This window comes from Eubalaena glacialis, chromosome 4 (assembly GCF_028564815.1).
Source record: "Eubalaena glacialis isolate mEubGla1 chromosome 4, mEubGla1.1.hap2.+ XY, whole genome shotgun sequence".
NCBI classification, from domain to species: Eukaryota; Metazoa; Chordata; class Mammalia; order Artiodactyla; family Balaenidae; genus Eubalaena; species Eubalaena glacialis.
Genome location: NC_083719.1, coordinates 108,015,137 through 108,041,980, shown reverse-complemented (window position 1 = coordinate 108,041,980; position 26,844 = coordinate 108,015,137). Strand labels below are relative to the sequence as shown.

At 36.3% G+C, this 26,844-nt stretch overlaps 1 protein-coding gene across 1 annotated transcript in view; it reads right to left on the bottom strand.

The window, feature by feature from the left end:
• ADAMTS19 (ADAM metallopeptidase with thrombospondin type 1 motif 19) overlaps positions 1–26,844 on the bottom strand; it is a 302,428-nt gene that overhangs the window by 199,871 nt on the left and 75,713 nt on the right. The window contains exons 4-6 of the mRNA XM_061188127.1: positions 24,597–24,769; positions 22,911–22,994; positions 22,079–22,236 (exon numbers count right to left, since the gene is read on the bottom strand). Of these exons, the coding sequence (XP_061044110.1) occupies positions 22,079–22,236; positions 22,911–22,994; positions 24,597–24,769 (415 nt within the window). The remainder of the gene's footprint in view (positions 1–22,078; positions 22,237–22,910; positions 22,995–24,596; positions 24,770–26,844) is intronic.

The window sequence follows — 26,844 nt, the reverse complement described above, 5'->3', positions numbered from 1 at the left end:
ATGTTTTATTTTCCTCAATTTTCAAATCACCTCTTTTTTCCAAAACACCTTTCTCTCACATTTTGAAATTTGTGTGTTTTTAATCATGTGAACATGTTTTTTTTATAATCTGTCAGTCTTTTAAAATATTCTTTTTCATGCCTCTTGGCTCTTACAGTGGGATATGTTGTCACTTTGTGTTTTGGAATCCTATTGTGAACTCATTTAGTTGTACTTTATTTGTGGTTGCCTTGTGAGGTCAAAGTTGAAAGAGGGCCCTTTCACAGCAGTTTTGCATATGCTTTCACTAATTGCTTCAATGTTGGATCATATTCATGGTAATGAATACCGAAAAGAGCCATTTTCTCCTAACATGGGTTCACGGCTGAGATAGAAAGAATGCTTCCTGTTGACAACCTGTGCTTGTTTGCAAAGCTTTTATACCAGATCCAACTTTTATTAAGGGTGTAGGTACCCAAGGGTTCTGGCTGTATACAATCATTTCAGTTCCCACTTTGCAAAGCCACAAAGTTTTTTCTTCATGTGGGAGATAAACCCAATAACCCAGATTTTTAAGTCCAACAAACTCCTACCAGGATAACTATCACATTACCTCAGAAGCTTACTGCATTTTTTTTTTTGCCAGAGCCCTCTTGTTTTTGGCTCATCTATGCATGTAAAAGGACTTTTATTATATTTTTTCTACAATTCCTAGATGTCAATGATGGGAACATTTTCTGATTATCTAGTCAGCTAGATTATCACATAATTAAAAGAAGAGAACACAATCTGTGACCTACCATATAGTAATCAAGCATACTGAAACATATTTATTGTTAATATTAGATCTTAATATACATAGGCCTTATTCTATTATTACATTTTATATGATGCAGCTACTTTTACCAAACTCTTTAAGAGACTGAACTCCCTCAGTAAGATGTTCACATTGACCTCAATTGATAAAGTACTTTTTCAAAGCTATCCTTCTACAAATAGGGATTACATTAGTTATAAATTATTGTAAAAATTAGTGATTGGTACAATATTGTCATATTTCTTCCATAAGGTTGGAGATGGAAAAAAACGTGTGGTTAGCCAAGGGTATGAATGAACTAGGGAGTGAAGTAATTTAACATCAATAATTAATTACTATAATTTTTTACTATTTCTTCAGGCAAATTTCTGACAAAGATGATTTCTATGAAACAGATATAGAAATCAACTCTTGATTACTAGAGTAAAGGGAAGAATGGTAAAGTCCAGATAAAGACGATAAAAATAACCTTAAATAATATGTTTTTAACACAAGGGATGAAATGGATTTATTATAAACTTAATTCATTTAAATCACACCCAACAGTTAGGAATACATTTACCATTCTGCAGTTAAAAATAACAAAACAATACAAGTATGAGAGTTTATCACATGAATTGCTTCATAAATAATTACTTGAAGATTTATTATTCCTTTAGGTCTCTTAGCTAAGAACGCTTCTCCAGTATTTCACTAGGACTCAAGAAAGACAGAGACTCAGGCCCTTTTGTACATTATCCCTTCTCCCCTCCTTTCCTCACTTAACTCCACCTGTAAATATTTGGATTTGGTTTGTTGTAGTGGCCATGCTTTCTCCTGCCTCTCCTTTTATAATACATGTCAGAGATATCTTTGTTCTAGAGAAAGCCTACTGCAGAGACCTCTCATCTGACTGCAAGGAAGTGAGTCATCGCCCAAAATGCAATATATACAATGTAGTGTTACATTCTGCTGTCTACAGATTACTGTGTATTTCTAAACAAGATAAACAGTACATGTTTCCACTAATTTGTAAAAATTTTAATGTTTTTCTCAAATATGCTGTTATTTTTTATTCTGGTAAATCTATAAACTAGTTAATCGATCCTGGATAATTGAAAATTGGGGCTATTATCACTTGACACATTAATCTTCACTCTATACAAAATCTTTTCTTTTATATACAGAAGGTATATAATCCTATCAATGTTGCTTGCATATGCCTTAAAAAATCTACTGTCCCAACTGAATGAAAGAAAAAAAGTTTAATAGAAAAAAATAATCAGATTGCCCATCGGCACTGAAAGGTCTTAAAATTTATGCCTTTTTGGTAAAAAAGTATCTTTCTGAAAATACACGTGAAAATTAGAAGAACAACTCGAAAAAATGAGGGAAGACGCACTCAAATTTTATCCCATATATGTAACCACTCAAGCTACCCTATCCTAAACTTCTAAGTGAAACTAGTGGATGGCATTGCCTTCAATATTCAAGATACAAAACTGAATACCTTAAGAATCTGGGCAAAACAGACTGCTCTTAATTAATCTTGTTCCCAGGATTATAATCAAAGGTTTTTTTAAAAAAGCTGAGTGATTCTTTGACAGCCACTGCAGTAGATTACCCTAACTATTGCCAACCCCCAGCATCTTTCCACTGGGAAACCTCCTTCAAATATGTCATATTTTCTGGTCACTGACTTCCAATCACAGAAATTGCACATATAACACCCCCTTCAATGCAAACACACATTTTCAGAGGATCTAAAGTAGACAGTATAGTAAGAGAATGTGAATGGCCCTGGATCATACAAACACAGGGGTAGAGATTTCTAATGTCTCCTTCTTCACTGTTTTTCTTGATGTTTGGTTCTTTAGTTCTTCCTTTGATTCTGAGTACTACACAGAATCTTCTCCACTTATCAAAAAAATCCAGAAAGAACCTCTTCTTGTGCGCAGTGTTGGTCTCTGTGGCTCAAAACCAATACCAAATGATAATGGAAAATATACCTCCTGGTCGTGAAACATATTCAGAGTCTGAATATAATTATAGATGAAGAGGAATGGAAAAGGTCTGCTGACATTTTTGAAACAAGTAAAAGACCAGCTATATTTAGTCTTTCTCTGCATCAGATGATCTAGAAATCAAATTTATTACAAGGACACCAAGCCTAGTTGTATAGGTTGTACACTGCTTAATTCTAATGGTACATTTACATACACAACAACGTAAATGGCTCCCTCTACTGTTGTGTAGTGCACAAACTATACAATAGGATTCGTTATGGGCTTCTTGCATGCCAAGCACTGGATAAGAGGAATATAAAGATAAATAAAAAAGGCTTTTACTCTGAAGGCAAAGAAGAGAATGACACACAATCACCTCTGTAATATGTAAGGGGCCCAGGATCAGTGAGGAAGAAGCCTGGGGAATTGTATTTAATAATGGATAGTTCTATTTTGCAATTGCCTTTGCCAGCAAACAAATCGAGAGAGAAACACCCAAAACAGATGGTATTGAATAATATGGTAAAGCAGAAAATTAAAGAACCAAATAAAATCAAATCTTCACCTTAGAGCCAAGAATCACTGAGTGTAAAGTATATTCAGATGTAGAGGGAAAGGGATTTTTTGTGCTTTTTATAAATGTACGATACATCATATCAATGCATGAGGCTGCAAGATGACTTTGATTTACGTAATGTGAAACAAGGGACTTCATCTGTAACTAAACAACATGATAAAACTATGAGAAATGCACTGCTTATTGTCAAGGGCACTTAGAGTCCATCACAGAGCCAATTTCTGTTCACTTAGCAAACAAATGAATAAAGCACATTTTTTCAAAAATTCAAGGTCTTTTATCCAAAAGCACTGGAAATACCTTTCAGTACAAATGAAGAACAAATTGTCACCAGCATTTAAAAACTTCAGATCAGACTGTAATTCTTAATCTTCAGTTCTTCAACTGTACACTTCTTTCCAGAGGACCAAAATAATGTAATCTTAATTTCATACATTCAAAGATTTTGAGGGGTAAGGGTGATAGAGATTTGCTTGCTGCCTAGACCTGTGATCATGTTGATTCAAATTCTCTCATTTTTGGCTCACTTTTGGCTCAGTGTGCCTGAAGTCTGCATCACAGAGTTTCATTATGTGAGTTTATGGAAATGATACTGTTAGACTTTGGCAACTGGGAAGGCCAATAAATTCTGCTTAACTTCTGATTTATACTGAAAAAAATGAAATGTAGCCTTTAATTTCCAAGAATGAAGATTCATCTGAGAATAAGTCTCATTGTAGAACTTTATAGTGCCTTGGGATGTACCTATAAATGATTCATTCAAAAATTATTCTATTATTTGTATTAAATTAATGTATTTCTGCCATGTCTATATTTTATTAAATTTTCTATCTTACTTGCCAATGGCATTATTTTGAAACTAACTTTCAGAAGTATTGTACTGAAAGCATTTCAGTACATACTGAAAGGCAAAACTATCATTAATAAAATTAAATTCTAAATTAAAGAGTATTTACATGACACACAGACTCGTACCTTCTCTGTAATTTCACATAGAAATGTGAAAATTACACTAAGAAATCATGGAATTGACCGTTGGGATAAAGTGTTTTGTGTTTTTGTTACTATTAGCCCACAGCACTAGGTCAGCTTTAAACTATTTATATTCCTGAAGATAGGTTTGGATTTATACGAACATTATTCATTTTAGTTGAAATCAAAATTAATAGCTGAGCTAAAATCTCTTCCTACTGATGTGCTCACATAACATACAACATTTAATAAGGACCTAAGATGAGCATTCGCTAGAAACTAGGCTGTTTATGAGTTCAGTTTGTCAAATATGGATAAGACCATGGAATCCATGGAGATTAAAATTGTTATCTTATTTTTGATAACTTTCTTGCAAAGCTAAAGATCTGATAATCTATGTTTACACTAACTAAAAAGGGATTTTTCCTCAACTACTCAAACCATTCATTTAGACTTTCCTGATCAATGGTGGTAGGTCACTTAGAGATAAAACATTCCCTTCATTGGGCTAATTTTCACTAATAGGGCACTGGAAGCAGTGATATGGAGAAAAGTGATCCTCCACATAAACCTTAGCCCCACAGGTGAGTAAAGATAGATTTATGTCAGTATCTATCAATATGTTATATATGTGTAAATCCTTTGACATTTTTTTTTTTTTTTTTTTGTCTATTTTCAACCACAGATTTTTATTCCTACTGCTTTCCAAAAAAAACCAAATAACAAAAACCAGAAGCAAGCTATTAAGCCCTATTTTAAGTCCTATTTATCAGGGGGCAAAAAACTGAAGTCAACATTTCTGCTAAAGGGTTTAGGAAGTGTACAAAAATCTTTTTTTCCATGAAACATGAAGTGGCTTAGCAAAACTATAGCAAATTTTGCCTCCCAAAACGTTTTTTCATTAGGTTTTGAGCAGAAGTCCTTTTTAGACAGTGAAGCTTTAGTTTTCTATCCATAAATAAGTGATACATTAGAAATAACAATGCTTTAATTTGTCTTATCTTTGAAAACCATACAGAGGACATATTTACGCATACAGAGGACATATTTAGTCCTTTGGTAGTAGTTCAAGTTTTGAAAATCTGAGGACGAATAATTATTTTATAAACTGACTTGATCCAGCAAACTGAAATGATAAAACACAGGTTATTACGTGTTTTGCTGGAGAATATTATCTAGAATATTCTCACGAATCCTAGATATTACTACCTTCAGTTCATTCTTTTAATATGTTACCCTAAGCCTATGGGCAAACATGCAGTTCAACTGCATTTTATGAGCATTTGACAATAATGAAGAAGATTATCTTTCTAAACACAAGAGCAAGTACCCTGTAATTATCCTAAATAAATACTAGTACCTGTTTACAACCATATATAGATAAAGATGTTTATACATTTTTCTCTAAACGTGAAAATTCAGAAAGTTACATAAATACATAGTAGTCACATAAATTATGATACTTCTATGCAGTAAAACAGTATGTCTGTTCCTCCCTCCAAATGATATAGACCAAATATGAGTTTGTTGGCTTCCTATTGCTGCTGTAACAAATTGCGTCAAATTTAGTGGCTTAAAACAACAGATATGTATTATCTTATAGTTCCAGAGGTCTGAAGCCACATATAGGTCTTACTGGGCTAAAATCAAGGTGTCATCAAGGCTGCATTCCTTCTAGAGGCTCTAAGGTAAAATCTGTTTGCTTGCATTTTCTTGTGATTACATGGACCCATGCAGATGATTCAGGATAATCTCATCTCAACATCCTTTTATCGCATCTGCAAAGCCCCTTTTACCATGTAAGAGAACATACTCACAGGTTCTGGGGATTAAGAGTGGACCTCTTTGGGGTATATGAGTCTCCCTTCCACAACAAATGACATGAAGATTTGCAAGACATAATGTAAAGTTAAAGAAAACAAACAAACAAACAGAGAAAACTGGGACTTGCCTGGTGGCGCAGTGGTTAAGAATCTGCCTGCCAATGCAGGGGACAAGGGTTCGAGCCCTGGTCCAGGAAGATCCCACATGCCGCGGAGGAACTAAGCCCATGCACCACAACTACTGAGCTCATGTGCCACAACTACTGAAGCCCGCGTGCCTAGAGCCCGTGCTCCGCAACAAGAGAAGCCACCGCAATGAGAAGCCCGCGCACCACAACAAAGAGTAGCCCCCACTCGCTGCAACCAGGGAAAGTGCATGTGCAGCAACAAAGACCCAACGCAGCCAAAAATTAATTAATTAATTAATTTAAAAAATATAGAGAAAACTGTGTATAGCATGAAACAAAGTTCATGCTATACACACACCAACTAAACATTGGTTACCTTTAGACAACTTCTACCACAGATGTTCATGCATTATTTTGGTGGTGGGGGAGAGAATTATTCTACAATATTTCCTAAAGAAGTACTTGAGGACAAGGGAATGTTTGGAATATAATTTTAAGGGAAAATATGTATTATAAAATAGTATATAAAATGAGGACTTCAACTCCATTTTAGTGTTCTGTACATGGAGGGGTGAACGTGCAGGTGTTAATTGTATTATTATTATTTTTTAATATATGAAATACATCATACAACTTTTTTTTAAAAAAGAAAATACTTGTGTTACACTGCTAGGGCAGGCTAGCAACAAGGAAGGTAATGATGAAGAGCAGTTAGGTTTTTAAAGCTTTGAAACATAAAAAAATATATAATGGATGCAGGGGATTCTTTATTTTCAGAGTTCTGAAGAGAAAAAATGGCATTGGAAATAAGGAATGAAATTAATGTCATGGTATTGGTAGGGCAAGACAAAACTTGCATGTAGAATATGCTCCAAATATTATAAATATATGGTTTTGGCTAAAGAAATATGTAGAAATAAAACTGGAGAAATATACTTAAACATGTTAGCTGTAATTATTCCTAGGTAGTGGGATTATAAGCTCATGTTTTATCTTTATTCTTGGACTTCTCAAATTTCTATAATGTGTTGCATTTTTAATAAGAAGAGAAAAATATGAATCAGTAATCAAATTATGATTATCATCCACTTTAGTCTCAGAAGCTGTATTTCTAAAACCAACTACTGTGAGGATAAGGAAGGAAGATTTTATCAGCTGAGAAATATATAAAAACCCTTTGTGGTTAATGCATTCTGAGAACCTAACTTCTCTATATCAGAGTGGTGGGCAATACAAGTTAGAAGTTTGAAATAAGTCTATACAACAGCTTATGTGATCACAAATAATACTAGAGATTGTATACAGCACTAAAAATTCTTTTTTCAGAAATATTTAGTACTATAATAAAATAAAGTATATTTAAGAAGACTGTCATATAAAATTATTATAAAATATGACATATGACATTCAGGTTAAAAATTAAAAATGAGGTCTACATGTTCGCTGAAAATCCTAATCACTCATTAACAGCATTATTTGCTACTCTATTATTTTTTCAAAAGCAATTCATAAAAAATTTTTTGGTAGAGTTAAGTAAACTTTAATATTTGTTAAACTTATTCAAATAAAACACACTTAAAGCCATAAACAAGATAAAATGTAGTATAAGCTGATTTCTTAGAGGAGCCCCCCATAATAAAATGATTTTAAATAGTCTCTTTCCAAAGCAACCCTGTCATTCCAAAATGCCATTAAGAGAAACTCTACCATAAAAAAGATGCATGTTTTTAAAACACGTTGTGACAATTTTAACAACATAATTTAGCAGAGAGCTGAAAAAATATGCACTAAAAGGATTAAAGTTTAATTATTTGTTAAATAACTTTAAATAGATTTAGACCTGTATTTTGCTTATAATCCTTTAGAAAAGACTAACATCTTTATATATATTTAAGTGCTATTAATTTGTTTTTTCCTTCTAAAATTATTTAGTCAAGGATTATCTTATACATAATTAGACATGAAAATGATGGTGCCAGATTTTTGTCAGTCTAAACTTAGGTATAGTTTAAGTCATTGAACAATTTTTAGTGTTCTGTACATAAAGAAAGCTCAAAAATTCACAGGAATAAAGACAGTTATGCAGTACGGAAAATGTGTTGAAAGCTATACAGGAGCAAATGCCACTCTTATTCTTTATACTTAAAGTTATTTCCTGTGGCTCTTTTCTCTTGTCATAAACATACTGTATGTAAACTCTCTGTAGAGAAACTGATAATATGGAGGATTCCTCCAACTAATCAAAGTATCAGATCATTACATTCTTAAAAAAATTCTTGGGGGTCACCATTCACTGGAATTGGCTGTGAACGCCAATAGTGAGTCTAATAAATTCACAATGCTGTTCTTTACTCCATAAATGGGCATAAGACTAAAAGAAATTAGTTGCAGAAATACAAGCTAGAGTCAGAAAGTCTTCATGTGTAGTTCAGAAGAACAGAAACATATTTGCTCATGCCTCCTTCCTTTGTACATCCCGTTCCCTATTCTTTAATATTAGAATCAAAAGTGGCAAAATAGTAACTATTTTAATTGAGTATTTACTATGGGTCAGGCATTGTATTAGGTTATTTAGGTATATCATCTCTATTGAATCAGATATCCTGTGAAATGGTATTATCATACCCATTTTACAGAGGAAAAATTAATGATCAATGAAGCTAAACAATTTGCTAAGTCACACAGTTCATAACTAGGCTAGCTGGGATTAAATGTATGTTTGTCCCCATTGTCCAACATACTTTTTATTATATCAGAATGTTTGATCCTTATATGCTTTGCTAATTTCCATTCATGCTTCAAACTTCCTTTTTATTTGAAATACTTTATAACAGTTTTCTGCATTTAATTTTGCTGTTCCTTTTTCTAGGTCTTAATAACTATGACCCACTTAATTTTCTCATCATTTTTCTACCCATCAACCTGCTTAACTCTGAGGAAATGAAATGAGATGATATCTATATTAACCTGAAATAAAAGGTAATAATCTTCTGGCTTATATTTCTTTTTTAAACATTCATATATTTGACCATTTGAAAAAGTTAAACACCATTCCATTTTCATTATGTAACAAATATCAGACCTTATACAATAACAGAGTTTGGGATGCAAGTTAGTCCAATATAAATTATTTAGAGACCCCAAAAGGCCTGGTTCAGGTTGTTCTTCAGGGCCACCATGACTTCCATAGCATCCAGAGCTTTACCCCACTCATCTTGGGGTATGTCCCAGTGGAGGGAACAGCCTCCACACTGGTTTTGCATCTTCAAGAGATGCCAGGCACCCTCAAGCTTCTCTTTGGCTAACTTTCAGAAGAGGTGACCAAAGCCCTCTGGAGTCCCACTGTCACATTGAAATAGAAGCCCAGAAAGAGTTTCTATTGATGAGGAGTGGGCTCCAAAGCTGAATGTTAGTGGCCTGACAACAAATGCAAAGTGTTTTGAGTGGGGTTATAGATAAGATGGTGGAGGAGAAGGCCTTCAACTCACCTCCTCTCACGAAAAAACCAAAATCACAACTAACTGCTAAACAACCATCGACAAAAGGACTGGAACCTAGCAAAAGAGATATTCTACACCCAAAGACAAAGAAGAAGCCACAACAAGATGGTAGGAAGGGTGCTTTCATGATACAATCAATTCCCATACCCTGCAGGTGGGTGACCCACAAAGTGGAAAATAGTTATACAGCAGAGGTTGTCCCACACAAATGAGAGTTCCTAGCCCCATGTCCAGCTCCCCAGTCTGGGGGTTTGGCATTAGGAGGAGCCCCCAGAGCATTTGGCTTCGAAGGCTAGCTGGGCTTGAACACAGGAACTCCACAGGAGTGGGAAAAACAGAAACTCCATTTTGGAGGGCACACACAAGGTCTCGTGTACACTGGGACTCAGGGGAAAAGAGCAGAGACTTCATAGAAGCCTGGGTCAGACCTACCTGCTGGTCTTGGAGGGTCTCCTGGGGAAACAGAGGGTGCTGTGGCTCACTGTGGGGACACAGACACTGGCGGCGGAGGTACCAGGGAGTACTTATTAGCATGAGGTCTCCTGGAGGCTGCCATTTTGCCACGAAGACCTGGCTCTCCACCCAACAACCTGTAGGCTCCAATGCTGAGACACCTCAGGCCAAACAACCAACAGGGTGGAAACACAGCCCCACTCTCAGTAGATAAGCTGTTTAAATCTTCCTGAGCCCACACTGCCTCTAAACACATCCCTTAACATGGCCCTACCCACCAGAGGGACAAAACCCAGCTCCACCCATCAGTGCAAAGGCACCAGTCACTCCCACCAGGAAGCCTGCACAAGTCTCTCAGACCAGCCTCACCCACCAGGGGGCAGACACCAGAAGCAAGAGGAACTACAATTATGAAGCCTGCAGAATGGAAATTGCAAACACAGAAAGTTAGACAAAATGAGATGGCTGAGGAATATGTTCCACATGAAGGATCAAGATAAAACCCCAGAAGAAACTAAGTTAAGTGAAGATAGGCAATCTAACCGAAAAAGAATTCAGAGTAATGATAGTAAAGGTGACCCAAGATCTCGGGAAAAGAATGGAGATGCAGACTGAGAAGATACGAGAAATGTGTAATGAAGAGCTAGAGATATAAAGAACATACAATAACAGAAAGTGCTGGAAAGGAAAAACCTACAACCATGGATACTCGACCCAGCAAAGCTCTTCCTCAGATTCAACAGAGAAATCAAAAGCTTTACAGAGAAGCAAAAGCTAAGAGAATTCAGCACCACCAAACCAGCTTTAAAACAAAAGCTAAAAGAACTTCTCTAGGCAGAGAACAAGAGGCCACAACTAGAAACAAGAATTATGAATGGGAAAGCTGACCAGTAAAGGTAAACATACAGTAAAGGTAGGAAACCATCTGCACACAAATATGATATCAAAACCAGCAATAGTGAGGAGAGTACAAATGCAGAATATTGGAAAAGCATTGGAAATTAAGAGACCAGCAACATAAAACAATCTTGTACATATACAGACTACTATATCAAATGCTCATGGTAACCACAAACCAAAACTCTACAATAGATATACACACAAAAAAAGAAAAAGGAATCCAAACACAACACTAAAGATAGTCATCAAATCACAAGAGACAAGAACTAAAGAGGAAGGGAAGAAAAAGACCTATAAAAATCCAAAACAATTAACAAAATGGCAATAAGAACATAAATATCGGTAATTACATTAAATGTAAATAGATTAAGTGCTCCAACCAAAAGACATAGACTGGCTGAATGGATACAAAAATAAGATCCATATTCATGCTGTCTATGAGAAACCCACTTCAGATCTAGCAACAAAAACATACTGAAAGTGAGGAGATGGAAAAAGGTATTCCACACAAATGGAAATCAAAGCTGGAGTAGCAATACTCATGTCATACATAAGGGACATTAAAATAAAGACTGTTACAAGAGACAAAGAAGGACACTACATAATAATCAAGGGATCAATCCAAGAAGATATAACAATTGTAAATATATACGCATCCAATATAGGAGCACCTCAATATATAAGGCAAATGCTAACAGCCATAAAAGGAGAAATCAATAGTAACACAATAATAGTGGGGGACTTTTAATACCCCACTTTCATCAATGGGCAGATCATCCAGACAGAAAATCAACAAGGAAACACAGGCCTTTAATGACACATTAGACCAGATGGACTTGATTGATACTGATAGAGCTTTCTATCTGAAAGCAGCAGAACACACATTCTTTTCAAGTGCACATTGAACATTCTCCAGGACAGATCACACTCTGGGCCATAAAGCAAGCCTTGATAAATTTAAGAAAATTAAAATCACATCAAGCATCTTTTCCAACCACAATGCTATGAGATTGGAAATCAACTACAAGAAAAAAAAAACTGTAAAAAACACAAACACGTGGAGTCTAAACAATATGTTACTAAACAACCAATGGCTCACTGAGGAAATCAAAAAATACCTAGAGACAAATGAAAAAGAAAACATGACAAAACAAAACCTATGGGATGCAGCAAAAGCAGTTCTAAGAGGGAAGTTTATAGTGATACATGCTTACCTCAGGAAACAAGAAAAATCTCAAACAGCCTAAACTTACAGCTAAAGCAACTAGAGAAAGAAGAACAAATAAACCCAAAGTTAGAAGGAAAGAAATCATAAAGATCAGAACAGAAATAAATGAAATAGAGATGAACAAAACAATAAAAAAAGATCAATGAAACTAAAAGCTGGCTCATTGAAAAGATAAACAAAATTGATAAACTTTCAGTCAGACTCATCAAATAAAAAGGAAAAGGGTTCAAATCAATAAAATTAGAAATGAAAAAGGAGAAGTTACAATGGACACCACAGAAATACAAAGGATCATAAGAGACTACTACAAGAAACTATATGCCAATAAACTGGACAACCTAGAAAAAAAGGACAAATTCTTAGACATGTACAATCTCCCCAGACTGAACCAGGAAGAAATAGAAAATATGAACATACCAATCACAAGTAATGAAATTGAAACCGTGATGAAAAACTCACAACAAACAAAAGTCCAGGACTTTTGCTGGCTTCACATGTGAATTCTGTCAAACATTTAGAGAAGAGTTAACACCTATCCTTCTGAAACTATTCCAAAATATTGCAGAGGAAAACACTCCCAAACTCATTTTGTGGGGTCACCATCACCCTGATACCAAAACCAGACAAAGATACCACAAAAAAAGAAAATTACAGACCAATATCACTGATGAACACAGATGCAAAAATCCTCAAGAAAATACTAGCAAACCAAATCCAACAATACATAAAAAGGATCATACACCAAGATCAAATGGGATTTACCCTAGGGATGCAAGGATTTTTCAATCTCTGCAAATCAATCAGTATGATACACCACATTAACAAACTGAAGAATAAAAACCATATGATCATCTCTATAGATACAGAAAAAGCTTCTGACAAAATTCAACACCCATTTATGGTAAAAACTCTCCAGAAAGTAGGCACAGAAGGAACCCACCTCAACATAATAAAGGCCATCTATGATAAACCCACAGCTAACATCATACTCAATGGTGAAAAGCTGAAAGTATTTCCTCTAAGATCAGGAACAAGACAAAGATGTCCACTCTTGTCACTTTTACTTAACATAGTTTTGGAAGTCCTAGCCACGGCAATCAGAGAAGAAAAAGAAATAAAAGGAATACAAATTGGAAAAGAAGAAGTAAAACTGTCACTGTTTGTAGATGACATGATACTATACATGGAAAGTCCTAAAGCTGCTACCAGAAAACTAGTAGAGTTCATCAATGAATTTGGTAAAGTTGCAGGATACAAAATTAATACACAGAAATCCGTTGCATTTCTTTACACTAACAACAAAATATCAGAAAGAGAAATTTTTAAAAATCTCATTTACCATTACATCAAAAAGAATAAAATACCTAGGAATAAACCTACCCAAGGAGACAAAAGGCCTGTACTCCGAAAACTATATGACACTGATGAAAGAAATCAAACATGACACAAACAGATGGAAAGATATACCATGTTCTTGGATTGGAAGAATCAATATTGTCAAAATGACTATACCACCCAAGGCAATCTACAGATTCAATGCAATCCTTATCAAAGAACCAATGGTATTTTTTGCAGATGTAGAACAAAAAATCTTAAAATTTGTATGAAAACACAAAAGACCCCAAATAGCTAAAGCAATCTTGAGTGAAAAAAACTACCAGAGCTGGAGGAATCAGGCTCCCTGACTTCAGGCTATACTACAAAGCTACAGTCATCAAAATAGTATGGTACTGGCACAAAGACAGACTTATAGATCAGTAGAAAAGGATAGGAAGTCCAGAAATTATCTCATGCACCTATGTTCAATTAATCTATGACAAAGGAGGGAAGAATATATTGATACAATGGAGAAAAGACAGTCTCTTCAATAAGTGGTGCTGGGAAAACTGGACAGCTACATGTAAAAGAATGAAATTAGAACACTCTCTAATGCTACATACAAAAATAAACTCAAAATGGATGAAAGTCCTAAATATAAGACTGGATATTATAAAAGTCATAGAAAAAAACATAGGCAGAACACTCTGACACAAATCGCAGCAATATCTTTTTGGATCTGCCTACTAGAGTAATGAAAAAAAAAATAAACAAATGTGACCTAATTAAACTGAAAAGCTTTTGCACAGCAAAGGAAATCATCAACAAAATGAAAAGAAAACCCACAGAATGGGAGAAAATATTGAAAATATTTGTAAACGATGGACCAACAAGGGATTAATCTCCAAAACATACAAACAGCTCATGCAGCTCAATAGCAAAAAAATAAAAACCCAATCAGTAAATGGGCAGAAGACCTAAATAGCCATTTCTCAAAAGAAGATATATAGATGGCCAACAGGCACATGAAAAGATGCTCAACATCACTAATTATTAGAGAAATGCAAATCAAAACTACGATGAGATATCACCTCACAGTGGTCAGAACGGCCATCATCCAAAAGTCTACAAACAATAAATGCTGGAGAGGGTGTGGAGAAAAGAGAATCCTCCTGTGCTGTTGGTGGAAATGTAAATTGGTAGAGCCACTATGGAAAACAGTATGGAGGTTGCTTAAAAAAACAAAAATAGAGCTACCATATGATCCAGCAATCCTACTCCTGGGCATATATCTGGAGGAAACTGTAACTCGAAAAGATACATGCACCCCATTGTTCACAGCAGCACTATTTACAAAAACCAAGACATGGAATCAACCTAAATATCCACTGACAGAGGAATTGATGAAGAAGAAGTGGTGCATATATACAATGGAATATTACTCAGCCATAAAAAGAATGAAATAATGCCATTTGTAGCAACATGGATGGACCTAGAGATTATCATAATACTAAGTGAAGTAAGTCAGACAGAGAAAGACAAATACCATATGATATCACTTGTATGTGGAATCTAAAAAAATGATACAAATGAACTTATTTACAAAACAGAAACAGATTTACAGACTTAGAAAACAAACTTATGGTTACCAAAGAGGAAATGTAGGGTGGGGGATAAATTAGGAGGTTGGGATTAACATATATACACTACTATATATAAAATTGATAATCAACAAGGACCTACTGTATAGCACAGGGAACTCTACTCAGTAATAACCTATATAGGAAAAGAATCTGAAAAAGAATAGATATATGTCTATGTATAACTGAACCACTTTGCTGTACACCTGAACCTAACACAACATTGTAAATCAACTATACTCCAATAAAAAATAAAAATTAAATTTAAAATAAATAAATAATTTAGTAAAAATCCAATAGTGTTGGTATACAAGGTAGACTTACATTCTTTCAAATATATAAAACATTGAAAGTATCAGTATTTTATTGAACTCTTCAGTGAACTTACAGTAAAAATCCCATGGCAAGGCAGGCTCATTCTACAGAAACGGAAAGTGTAAATTATAAAATAAATTTTCACTGAATATAAAGAGCTAAAAGAAGAAAAAGGAACTCATACTTGTTTCACAATTCCTAGATGTCAGGAATTTTACATATTATTTTCTCATTTAAATTTAAACCTTAATTTGTTCATAAAACTAATACTAGTAATATTTAATATATTAAACTAACCCCATCAAATGTTCTCAATCACTAGAGAATACTTTCAGCCATAGCAGATGATTCTTAACTGTGTCTAAGATAATATGGAATGCAATAATAACCATGGGCTGACCAACTATCAATTAAAAACATTTATTACATAGTAATACAACAAAAGATATTTTTGATAGTATGTTGTCCACATTAATGAAAGCTTGCACAGGATATTATACAATTATTTATGTTTGGAAAAAATTATTGAATGTTCAGTATATGTTAGATGTTATACAAGTTCTTATATTCTTCACTCTGTACTAGTATCCTCATAATAATGTGGCTCATAGAGGTCAAATAGTCAACTCAAGATTACCAGCTACTGCTTGAATAAAAACGGGTCATATATAGTTGATCACCCTTCTTATTGAGTTTTAAAGTTTTAAATATTCATCTATTGTATATATATATATATATATATATATATGTAAATATGCATACAAATTCTTCAATAGATATATGTATTGCATCTATTTTTTCCAATTCTGGGGCTTGTCTTTTCATTTACATAACAATGTTTTTGGACATGATGTGGTTTTAATTTTCAAGAAGCCCAAACGATTATTTTTAATAATTTTTGTTTAATGTTTTTTTGTATCCAATCTAAGAAATCACTGCCCTTCCCACAGTCATGAAGATTTCATTTTTAATAAAAGTTTTATAGTTGTAGTGTTCTATGATCCATTATGAATTAACATCACTCAAGCGGGGTTGGGTGTTTTTTTTGTTTGTTTGTTTTTTGCCACAACCCTTGGCTTGTGGGATCTTAGTTCCTTGACCAGGGATGGCAATGAAAGTGCAGTCATAACCACTGGACTGCCAGGGAATTCCCCAAGATTCATTTTTTTCAAATGGTTATCCAGGTGTTCTAGAATCACTTGATGAATAGACTATCTTTTCATCTTGAATTATGCTGGTGGTATTACTGAAAGTCAACTGACCATATATATGTGAGTATATTTCCAGACTCTTTATTCTGTTTTACTAATTTCTATAGCTAACTTTGTCAAAGCCATCCTGTGTTGATTACCAAATCTTTATAGTAAGTTTTGAAATCAGATAGTGTAAGTCCACCCAATTTGTTCTTTTACAAAATTGTTTTGACTCTTCTAGGTCCTTTCCTATCCCAAATAAATATTGGAATCAGATTGTAATTTCTACAAAAAAAAAAAAAAAAAAGCCTGCAGAGATCTTCATTGGGATTATAGTGACTCTGTAAGTCAATGTGGGGAAAACGGACATCTTGACAACACAGTCCCCTACATACAAACCTTCTAATTGAGAACTTTCAAAGATGTGAAGGTGCGTTCGCATGTCCAATCATAAGTAACATAAGTTATTTCACATGTCTGGCATATGCTGTCATGTGCGTGCATCCTCTACAACTGGCTGTGCTTTTGTATACTTTACTCTACAGTACTGTATAGAGTACAAGAGTACAGTATCTTTATTTCAAGCCCAGGATGTCCAGAAGCAAGCGTAAAAGCAGTGGTGATGTAGCTGGTACTACTAAGAAGCACCAAGCGATACCGATGGAAATAAAAGTGAAAATAATTGAGAGAGTGGAGCAAAGCGAAAAGATGGTAGACTTCGGTCACTCTTATAACATGAATCATTCAACCACTGGCACAATTCTAAAGAACAAGGACAAGATCATGTAACATGTGAAGTCTGCTGTGCCAAAGATGTCAACAATAATATCGAAGAAGTGTGGAAAAGTGATGGAGGAGATGGAGAAACTTCTCAGTGTGTGGAGGCTGGACCAGCATCAGCATGGAGTCCCGCTCAGCTTAATGCTGATTCAAGAGAAAGCTAAAAGCCTTTATGAAGACTTGAAGAAGAAACATGGCGAAGAATCAGAGGGCGCATCTTTTAATGCCAGCCACAGCTGGTTTTCATCGGTTCAAGGCTAGAGCCAACCTTCACAACGTAAAAGTAAGTGGTGAGGCAGCGAGTGCAGATACTCAGGAATTTCCTGAAATGCTTTGAGAAATTATTGATGAAGACACATATTTAATTGAGCAGGTTTTTAATGTGGGTGAGACAGGACTGTACTGGAAAAAGATGCCAGACCAAAGTTACATCAGTAAGGAGGAAAAATTGATGCCAGGCTATAAAGCAGCAAAGGATAGGCTAACTGTTGTTTGGTGGCAATGCTTCTGGCTATATGAAGTTGAAGCCTCTCTTAGTTTATCATTCAGAGAACCCAAGAGCCCTTAAAAACATTGCCAAGTGCTCTTTTCCTGTTGTGTGGAAGAGTAACTCCAAAGCTGGGTTACACAGGCCATTTTCCAGGACTGGTTTTTCCACCACTTTATCCCGGAGGTAGAGAAATACTGCTTGGAGAAGGACGTCCCATTCAACATTCTCTTGCTGCTCGACAATGCTCCAGGCCACCCCCCATTCGTGGACAACTTTTATCCCAACATCAAAGTAGTGCATCTGCCACTGAATACTATGTCGCTCATCAAACCTATGGACCAGGGAGCTATAGCAACTTTCAAGAAATATTATTTATGTCACACTTTTCATCAGGCAGTAAAGGCGAGTGATGAATCAGGAACAACCTTGCGACAATTTTGGAAGGACTACTGCATAACATCTACAAGGCCATAAAAAACATTGACTTTGCTTGGCATGAGGTTACAGCCATCACCATGAATGGGGTTTGGAAGAACCTTTGCCTGCAGTTTGTTCATGATTTTTGTGGATTTGAGAAGGTGGATGAGGAGTCCAAAGAGGTCTTCCGCAACTTAGTGACCCTCAGGGAGAAGCTGGAGCTAGATCTGCAAGAGGAAACGACTTCATTGAATTCTGTGATGTGCAACAAGAGGAGCTTACTAATGAAGACCTGGTGGAATTGGAGGCCCAGAGAAAGGACAAAGAGAAACAAGAGGAAGAAGTAACTAAAGAACCAAAGAGATTCACGATGCAGGAAATGGCAAGGGGATTTTATCTGAGGAGGCACTGTTAGTTTTTGAGGCACAGGACCTGAACATAGAACAGTGCAAGAAGGTTGCAGCAGCCGTTCAGAATGCAATCCAGTGCTACCGTATCATCTATGATGAGAAAAAAAGAGCTACTACCCAGACATCACTGGATTGTTTTTTCTAGAGGGTAGATAGAATTGAATCCAGCGAGGAACAAGAACCTGTGCCATGAACATCAGGCATGAGTGAAATTGCAGCTTGCCCTCCATCTCCTATTTGCTGACGATCCTTCAGCTCTACCATCTCTCGCCTCCTCTCCCTCCTCCAGTCAGTAACCCTTCTTGCCTGTTCACTCGATGCCAGCCCCTGTATGCCAGCTGTTGTACTGTACCACTGTACTTTTCAAGGTAGTACACTGCAAGATTAAAAATGTTTTCTTTTTTTGTGTTTGTTTTTTAAGTATTATTTATGTGAAAAGTATAATAAACCTATTACAGTACAGTTCTATATGGCCGATTGTGTTAGTTGGGTACCTAGGCTAACTCTGTCAGACTTAACGAACAAATTGAACTTACATATGCACTCCTGGAACGGAACTCGCTCGTATGTAGGGGACTTACTGTATTTAGTCTTCCATTGAATAAACCTTTATTTAGATCTTTAATTTCTCCAAGTATAGCTGTGTAGATATCATTTTATTTTGTTAAATTATTTTTAGTATTTCATGGTTTTGGAAGTTACTGTAAAATTTTCCCAAGTGTTTATTTCTACCATATATAAATACAATTTTTCTTCTAAATTGACTTTATATTCTGTGGCCTTGTAAAATTCAGTTATAAATTCTAGCATTTTTTTCTCCTAGATTGCTTAAAATTTTCTTTGTACCAAGTCATGTCATCTGTGAAGAGACACTTTTTATTTTTTCTTCCCAGGATTTATACGCCCACCCCAATGCCAGCTTAATATACTGATTATGGTTATGATTGTCAGCACAATACCGAACAGAAGTGGTAAGTGTGGACATCCTTGCCTTGCTCCCAGTCTTAAAAAATTTTGATTTTCACCATTAATTGTGATGGTAGCTATAGACTTTTTGTGTGTGTATGTGTATGTAGATGCACTTTCATACATTAAGAAAATACCCTTAAGAATTCATTAAAAAGTTTTGTTGATAGGGTTTTTCGCCCCAGTACTTTAGAGATATCACTTCACTGTCTTTTGGGCTTTTTTTTCTGACAGGAAGTCAGTTATCCATCTTAAGATTGTTTTCTCTGTAATGTATCCCTTCACTCTAGCCAATTCACTTCTTTTTTCTATATCTTTGGTTTTGACCAATTTTTCTATGATATGCCTAGGTTTCTAAGTTGTTGTTTTTCATGAAATTTGTGAAAACTTTTTGCCATTACATCTTCAAATACTTTTCTTACCCATTCTCACTCTCTTTTGAGATTCCAATGACAGAGGTCCAGTATTTACATTAATTGGTAAATCCAACTTCTAAGCTATCTTGGGGTCAGTTTCTACTGACTACTTTTCTTTGACCATGGGTCACATTTTCATGTTTTTTTGCTTGGCTAATTTTCATTATGTTCCAGACATTGTATATGATATATTATAGAGATTCAAGGTTCTCTTATCTTCCTCTGAAGAGTGCTGTCTCGTTTTACTTGTTCCTCACTCTGAATGTAGGTAGGTTTGAGTTTATTCCTTGGTAGGGAGGATCTACCAAAAGCTCAAGATGATTCCCAAACCTTTGTAAACTGGTGGGACTCAACCTCCAAACTCCATCTCCTCTGAATACCTTACTGGGACTTGGTTTTAGGCTTTGTTAGGACAGTTCAAGAGAGGGCATTTCTCTGGATCATGGTGCCTACTGTGTAGGCACAGCCTTTCTGTTTTCTCAGATAAATGCCAGGAGTGATGACAAGGTATTAACAAGGCTGCTCCACTCTTGTGGTCCAAATCTGCTCAATTTCTAGTACCTTTTTAACATCCAAACTCCACAGCAACAGCACCCTGATAAATTTTGGGTAGTTTCTATCTCTGTGTATTTAGACCAGCCTTGCAAAGTCCTCACAGATGATCTGCACAAGGACTTCTTGGCACCTCTGCCCACAAAGGATCCTCTTCTCTGGTGCTTTCAGCAGGACCACTGTGCTCTACCTAGATTCCAGCTTGCTGTACCAGTCAAAAAATTGTCCCCAGGCAAAAAGTTGGCTTGGCTGTGGGGCTTACTTAGGAAATTTTCCTTCTTTCAGAGATTGTACTGCTCATTCTCCAGTAACTGCAAGTAGTTGCTTCATAAATGTTTTCCAGTTTTATGGTTGTTTATTGCAGAGGTCCAGTATCAGGTACACCTACAAAGCTGGAAATGGAAGTCCAGTTGTGTTCTTGCATAGAGATTATTTCATCTTTATGAATTATTTATAAGTAGAATAGTTTTTATACAATTCAGCAACAAGAAGCTATCACAAATTCAATAGACTCATTACAGAAAATCATGTTTAAATGCCACTGTGTATTCTGAGATGTGAAATGTCAACATTATTGATACTAAAATTAAATTGCTAGTTAACAATGAACTACCATTCATTTTTACTAGCTCTAAGCAAGACAAACTTGTAAATAATTACTCATACAGAGTGCTCATAGAGAGTTAATTGTTGCTCATCATTTCACCTTCTTATATTTACACTCAGTGTTGCAATACAAATGTTTGAGTAGTACGGACACTCACAATACAGCTCAAAATTAATTAGCTAGAGACTTAATTGAAACTTTTTTCTCAGATGGAACCAGAAAGTCTATCAATTGCTCAGTTTAACATACTGGGTACTTTATATGGTGATGACTGAAAAACATACCACGTAGGTTCATAAGTTCAAAGTTCCACCAAAATTCACCAGCGTTTTCACTTATCGTCATCATTGGCTATGTCTTCACATCAAAAATTGAGGTTAATTTTTTTTTTTTTTTTGAAATTAATTAACTAAATGTTTAGTCAATATACCAGCCAATATGTGGCTGTTCAGAAATCAGTTATTATGAATTGAGGGAAATGACTAACAGCATTATGCCAAAAGTTTTCTGGAACAGAAAATCTGGAATAAAAGCATTCTATGAAGGGATTAATAGGATTAACAGCATGGCCATCAAATTAAGAATGTCATTTAATTGGCTTTGGAAAATTTACCTTGTTATAAGTATAGCTGCATCCACTGAAGTCATGTCCTCTCCCCAGCTTGTTGACATCTCTAAATGTATATCATTCTTTTTGCCAAATTCTTCATGTTGCCACTTACAAAAGCTCTCTAGCATTTTCTCTCCATGATGCCCAATATATAGATCTGCCTGCAAAAGAAGAGATTTCACTTCAAGGCAAATTATTCTCAGATATACAAAAAACTAAAAACTGAGGGGACTTCTTGAATTACTAAAGCAGACTGCTGACCATAACGTTAATTAGAACCTGGAAGACATTCAGGATTAATTTTGCCTGAGCTAAAAATCTTAAAACTTTGTGAAGGTACAGTAATTACAAAATCTGCTTAATGTTATTCTGAAGAAGAAGAGAGGTGCAATGGAATATTAAGAATGTGGAACTTTTAGACTTAAATCACTCATTATTTATACAATTTAAGAACAAAGGTTTTCCAAAGTACCAGATAAGCAGCATGCTAAAAAGATGCCACAGAATAGTCTCTGTTTAAATTGAATTACAGATAAAGCCCATGCTTAAATAAGAAAATAAAACTGTCATTAAAAATGACTTTTTAAAATTGCATTTTGCAAAGTTAAGGTTTGTTGTCAGGATCCTTGGAAACTAAGAACATTCCAATTTTGGAATATAACTGAGGTATTAACTAAGACTAACGGCCAGTTTTATGTATACTTTAAGTGACTCAGTGGATACTTCTGGATTTCAAGTCAATAAAAAGTAAATCCCTAACATTCCCTTTACTTAAAAGTACCTGAACACAACTTCTCACCCACTTAATTGAACGAAAAACTCAAGACTTTCTTACTGGAGTTTCATGGAGCAGAATAAGCTTTATCACACGAAGATTGACCTGCACACCAAGACTCTTGTGTTGGAAAAGGTTAAAAACCTAAAAACAAATAAAAATAAAAATCCTAAAATAAAACTGAAAAACATCTTAATTTTTCTTAAAGCCCAGACATGGGAGAAGTCTCAATTCAGTTGAACAATTTTATATATTAAAAATTTTTAAATTATTTTAAAATTAGCTTAATAAGTAATAATTAATTCATTTTAGATACCAAGAAATTTAGACCTAGCATTCTGATATACTCACTGCAGCCTTGATAATCTAGGCACTTCAGTGGGGTGCAGAGGGAACGTTGGGCTTTTCACGATACTGAAGAGAAAAATTTTAGTAACTAAACCCTAGAAATTTTCTTAAGACCACAAAATGCTAGTGTCCTTTCTTCTGAGAAAATGTCCTGAAAATTCAGCCTGCTTTATGCCGCCTCCCAATTTATTCCTTAGAGTTTTCTTCTCTCCAAGGCTAACTGCCAAATAGGAACAAGGTTTTTTCAAAGCTCTTCGCTTCAAGGCTGCCCATGAAGACAAGGCCATCGTTGCTTAATGGTTTCAGGTCATCATTATAACTGATTTTCCCAAAACATGGTATGTGTAACAATGCTGGAAAGGAAGGCAAATTTTTTATGTGGTACCTTGATTTTTTTTGGTAAAATTGAGTATTTAATTTATAATAGAAAATTAAAATTGGCACACCAAACCCAAGATTTCAGAGATAGTACTATTTAAAAGAGACTGAGGTTGGTAGGCTATGCCTGTCTACCCTTTAGAGAATGCTGGTTGAGTGGTCAGCAGTTAGCTGAACACAGACAGAAATGACTGAAGTGTGGGAAAATATGTTCACTGAAAAAAAAACTGCCAGACGATAGCAAAAAATAGTAAAAATAGTAATTTTATATAACATATTTATCCTTGAATTAGTGGTTCTCACCTTGTTTAATACGGCAACTGAAGTTATAAATGGACACTTGCCTTTGGCTTTCATTTATGTTTATTCTCCCCTAAGAACCACTCTTCACGACAACCTTCTAATTCTGCCTTGAAGGAAGTTTATGAAACAGGGTATGCAATTAAGTCAAAGGATTCATGTGGTAGTAAGCATCCATAAGATCCTAGGTACAAGTTAGATTTCTACAGTCCAGAAGCTATCAACCAAAGTTAGCTACATGTGATTCAGCTAATAACTATTAGCTATTAGGTCTTACTCATCAACTAGTTTTATATCTGACATGCAATTTTACATACCTATATAAGCGCTCAGAGGATTACCAACCTCCATTTTTGTTCCACCTCATAATCTATAGTACTTTGGGTGGGGCCATGCAAATAAACAAATATAACATTTCTGCTATTTCAACAAATGGCCTTTTATAAAAAAGAAAGAAGGGCACAAAAAGAGATAAAAGAATAATAGAAAAAGAGTTTTGCCACATCAAATTAACAATAAGGATTTTTTACTAGAAGACGTGAATTATTATTTTGATATCTCTTTTGAGATGGATCAATTTGGTACACCTATTTTTTTACTGATGTCAATAAAAGAAAGGAATAGTAATGAGTTAATTTTTAAAGAACTTCATTATACTCACACATTTCTTCCTTAGAGTTTTCTTGAAAAAATTCCAAGCGCACTTTAAAGTTTGCCTACCATATTTAAGATGGTTAGAATGAATCTCCTGGCTGCATCTGCTCCATGATAGGAAACCATTGCTGGGTCTGCAACCACTACAGTCTCTATGTTGTATTCTTGAGGTAATTTGTATGAATATCGTTTCCCTCTTCCACTTTCTGTTATTTTTTTAGATCTAGTTCTTCCTTTATCTGCAACACAGAAATGAATTTTTCAAACGTGCCGCTATCTTAGCAAAGTGAATAAAAAACTTCCATTTCTTCAATAATTAAAAAGAAAGGGGGAGGGGCAAGATGGCGGAAGAGTAAGACGCGGAGATCACCTTCCTCCCCACAGATACATGAGAAATACATCTACACGTGGAACTGCTCCTACAGAACACCCACTGAACGCTGGCAGAAGATGTCAGACCTCCCAAAAGGCAAGAAAATCCCCACGTACTTGGGTAGGGCAAAAGAAAAAAGAAATAACAGAGACAAAAGAATAGGGACGGGACCTGCACCAGTGGGAGGGAGCTGTGAAGGAGGAAAGGTTTCCACACACTAGGAAGCCCCTTCGTGGGCAGAGACTGCGGGTAGCAGAGGGGGGAAGCTTCGGAGCCACGGAGGAGAGCGCAGCCACAGTGGTGCGGAGGGCAAAGCGGAGATTCCCGCACAGAGGAGCGGTGCCGACCAGCACTCACCAGCCCGAGAGGCTTGTCTGCTCAGCCGCCGGGGCGGGCGGGGGCTGGGAGCTGGGGCTCAGGCTTCGGTGCTAGCCGGGAGGGAGTCCGGGAAAAAGACTGCAGCTGCCAAAGAGGCAAGAGAATTTTTCTTGCCTCTTTGTTTCGCAGCGCGCAAGGAGAGGGGATTCAGAGCGCCGCCTAAACGAGCTCCAGAGACGGGCGCGAGCCGCGGCTATCAGCGCGGATCCCACAGCAACAGGGACGCAGAGGGAAAAACGGAGAGATTCCCGCACAGAGGCTCGGCGCCTAGCAGCACTCACCAGCCCGAGAGGCTTGTCTGCTCACCCGCCGGGGCGGGCGGGGGCTGGGAGCTGAGGCGCGGGCTTCAGTAGGATCCCAGGGAGAGGACTGGGGTTGGCTGCGTGAACACAGCCTGAAGGGTCTAGCGCACCACAACTAGCCGGGAGGGTGCACGAGAAAAAGTCTGCAGCTGCCGAAGAGGCAGGAGACTTTTTCTTGCCTCTTTGTTTCGCGGCGTGCAAGGAGAGGGGATTCAGAGCGCCACTTAAACGAACTCCAGAGACGGGCGCGAGCCGCGGCTATCAGCGCGGACCCCAGAGACGGGCATGAGACGCTAAGGCTGCTGCTGCCGCCACCAAACAGCCTGTGGGCGAGCGCAGGTCATTCTCCACGCCGCCCCTCCCGGGAGCCTGTGCAGCCCGCCACGGCCAGGCTCCCGTAATCCGGGGACAACTTCCCCGGGAGAGCGCACGGTGCGCCTCAGGCTGCTGCAACGTCACGCCGGCTTCTGCCGCCGCAGGCTCGCCCCGCCTCCTCCGTACCGCTCCCTCCCCCCGCCTGAGTGAGCCAGAGCCCCGGAAGCAGCGGCTCCTTTAACCCCGTTCTGTCTGGGCGGGGAACAGACGCCCTCAGACGACCTACACGCAGAGGCGGGTCCAAATCCAAAGCTGAAACCTGGGAGCTGTACGAACAAAGAAGAGAAAGGGAAATCTCTCCCAGCAGCCTCAGAAGCAGCGGATTAAAGCTCCACAAACAACTTGAAGTGCCTGCATCTGTTGAATACCTGAATAGACAACGAATCATCCCAAATTTAGGAGATGGACTTTGGGAGCAGGATATATTAACTTTTCCCCTTTTCCTTTTTTTTGTGAGTGTAGATGTGTATGCTTCTGGGTGAGATTTTGTCTGTATAGCTTTGCTCTCACCGTTAGTCCTAGGGTTAGGTCCGTCCGTTTTTTTTTTTTTTTTTTTTTTTTTGGCTTAAAAATTTTTTTTTTCCCTAATAAATGTTTTCTTAATAATTTTTTCCTTATTTTCTATTTTTAAAAAAAATTTTAATAAGTTTTTTCATATTTTTTATTTTAAAAAATTAAAAAAATTTTTTAAATATTTTTTCTAAATAATTTTTTTCTTATTTTTAGTATAAAAAATTAATAAATCTTTTTTTAAAAATTAAAAAAATTTTTTTTTTCTTAATAAATTTACTCTTAATAATTTTTTTTCTTATTTTTTATAATTGCTTTATTTTATTTTATTTTATCCTCTTTTTTTCTTTCTTTCCATTTTTTCTCCCTTTTATTC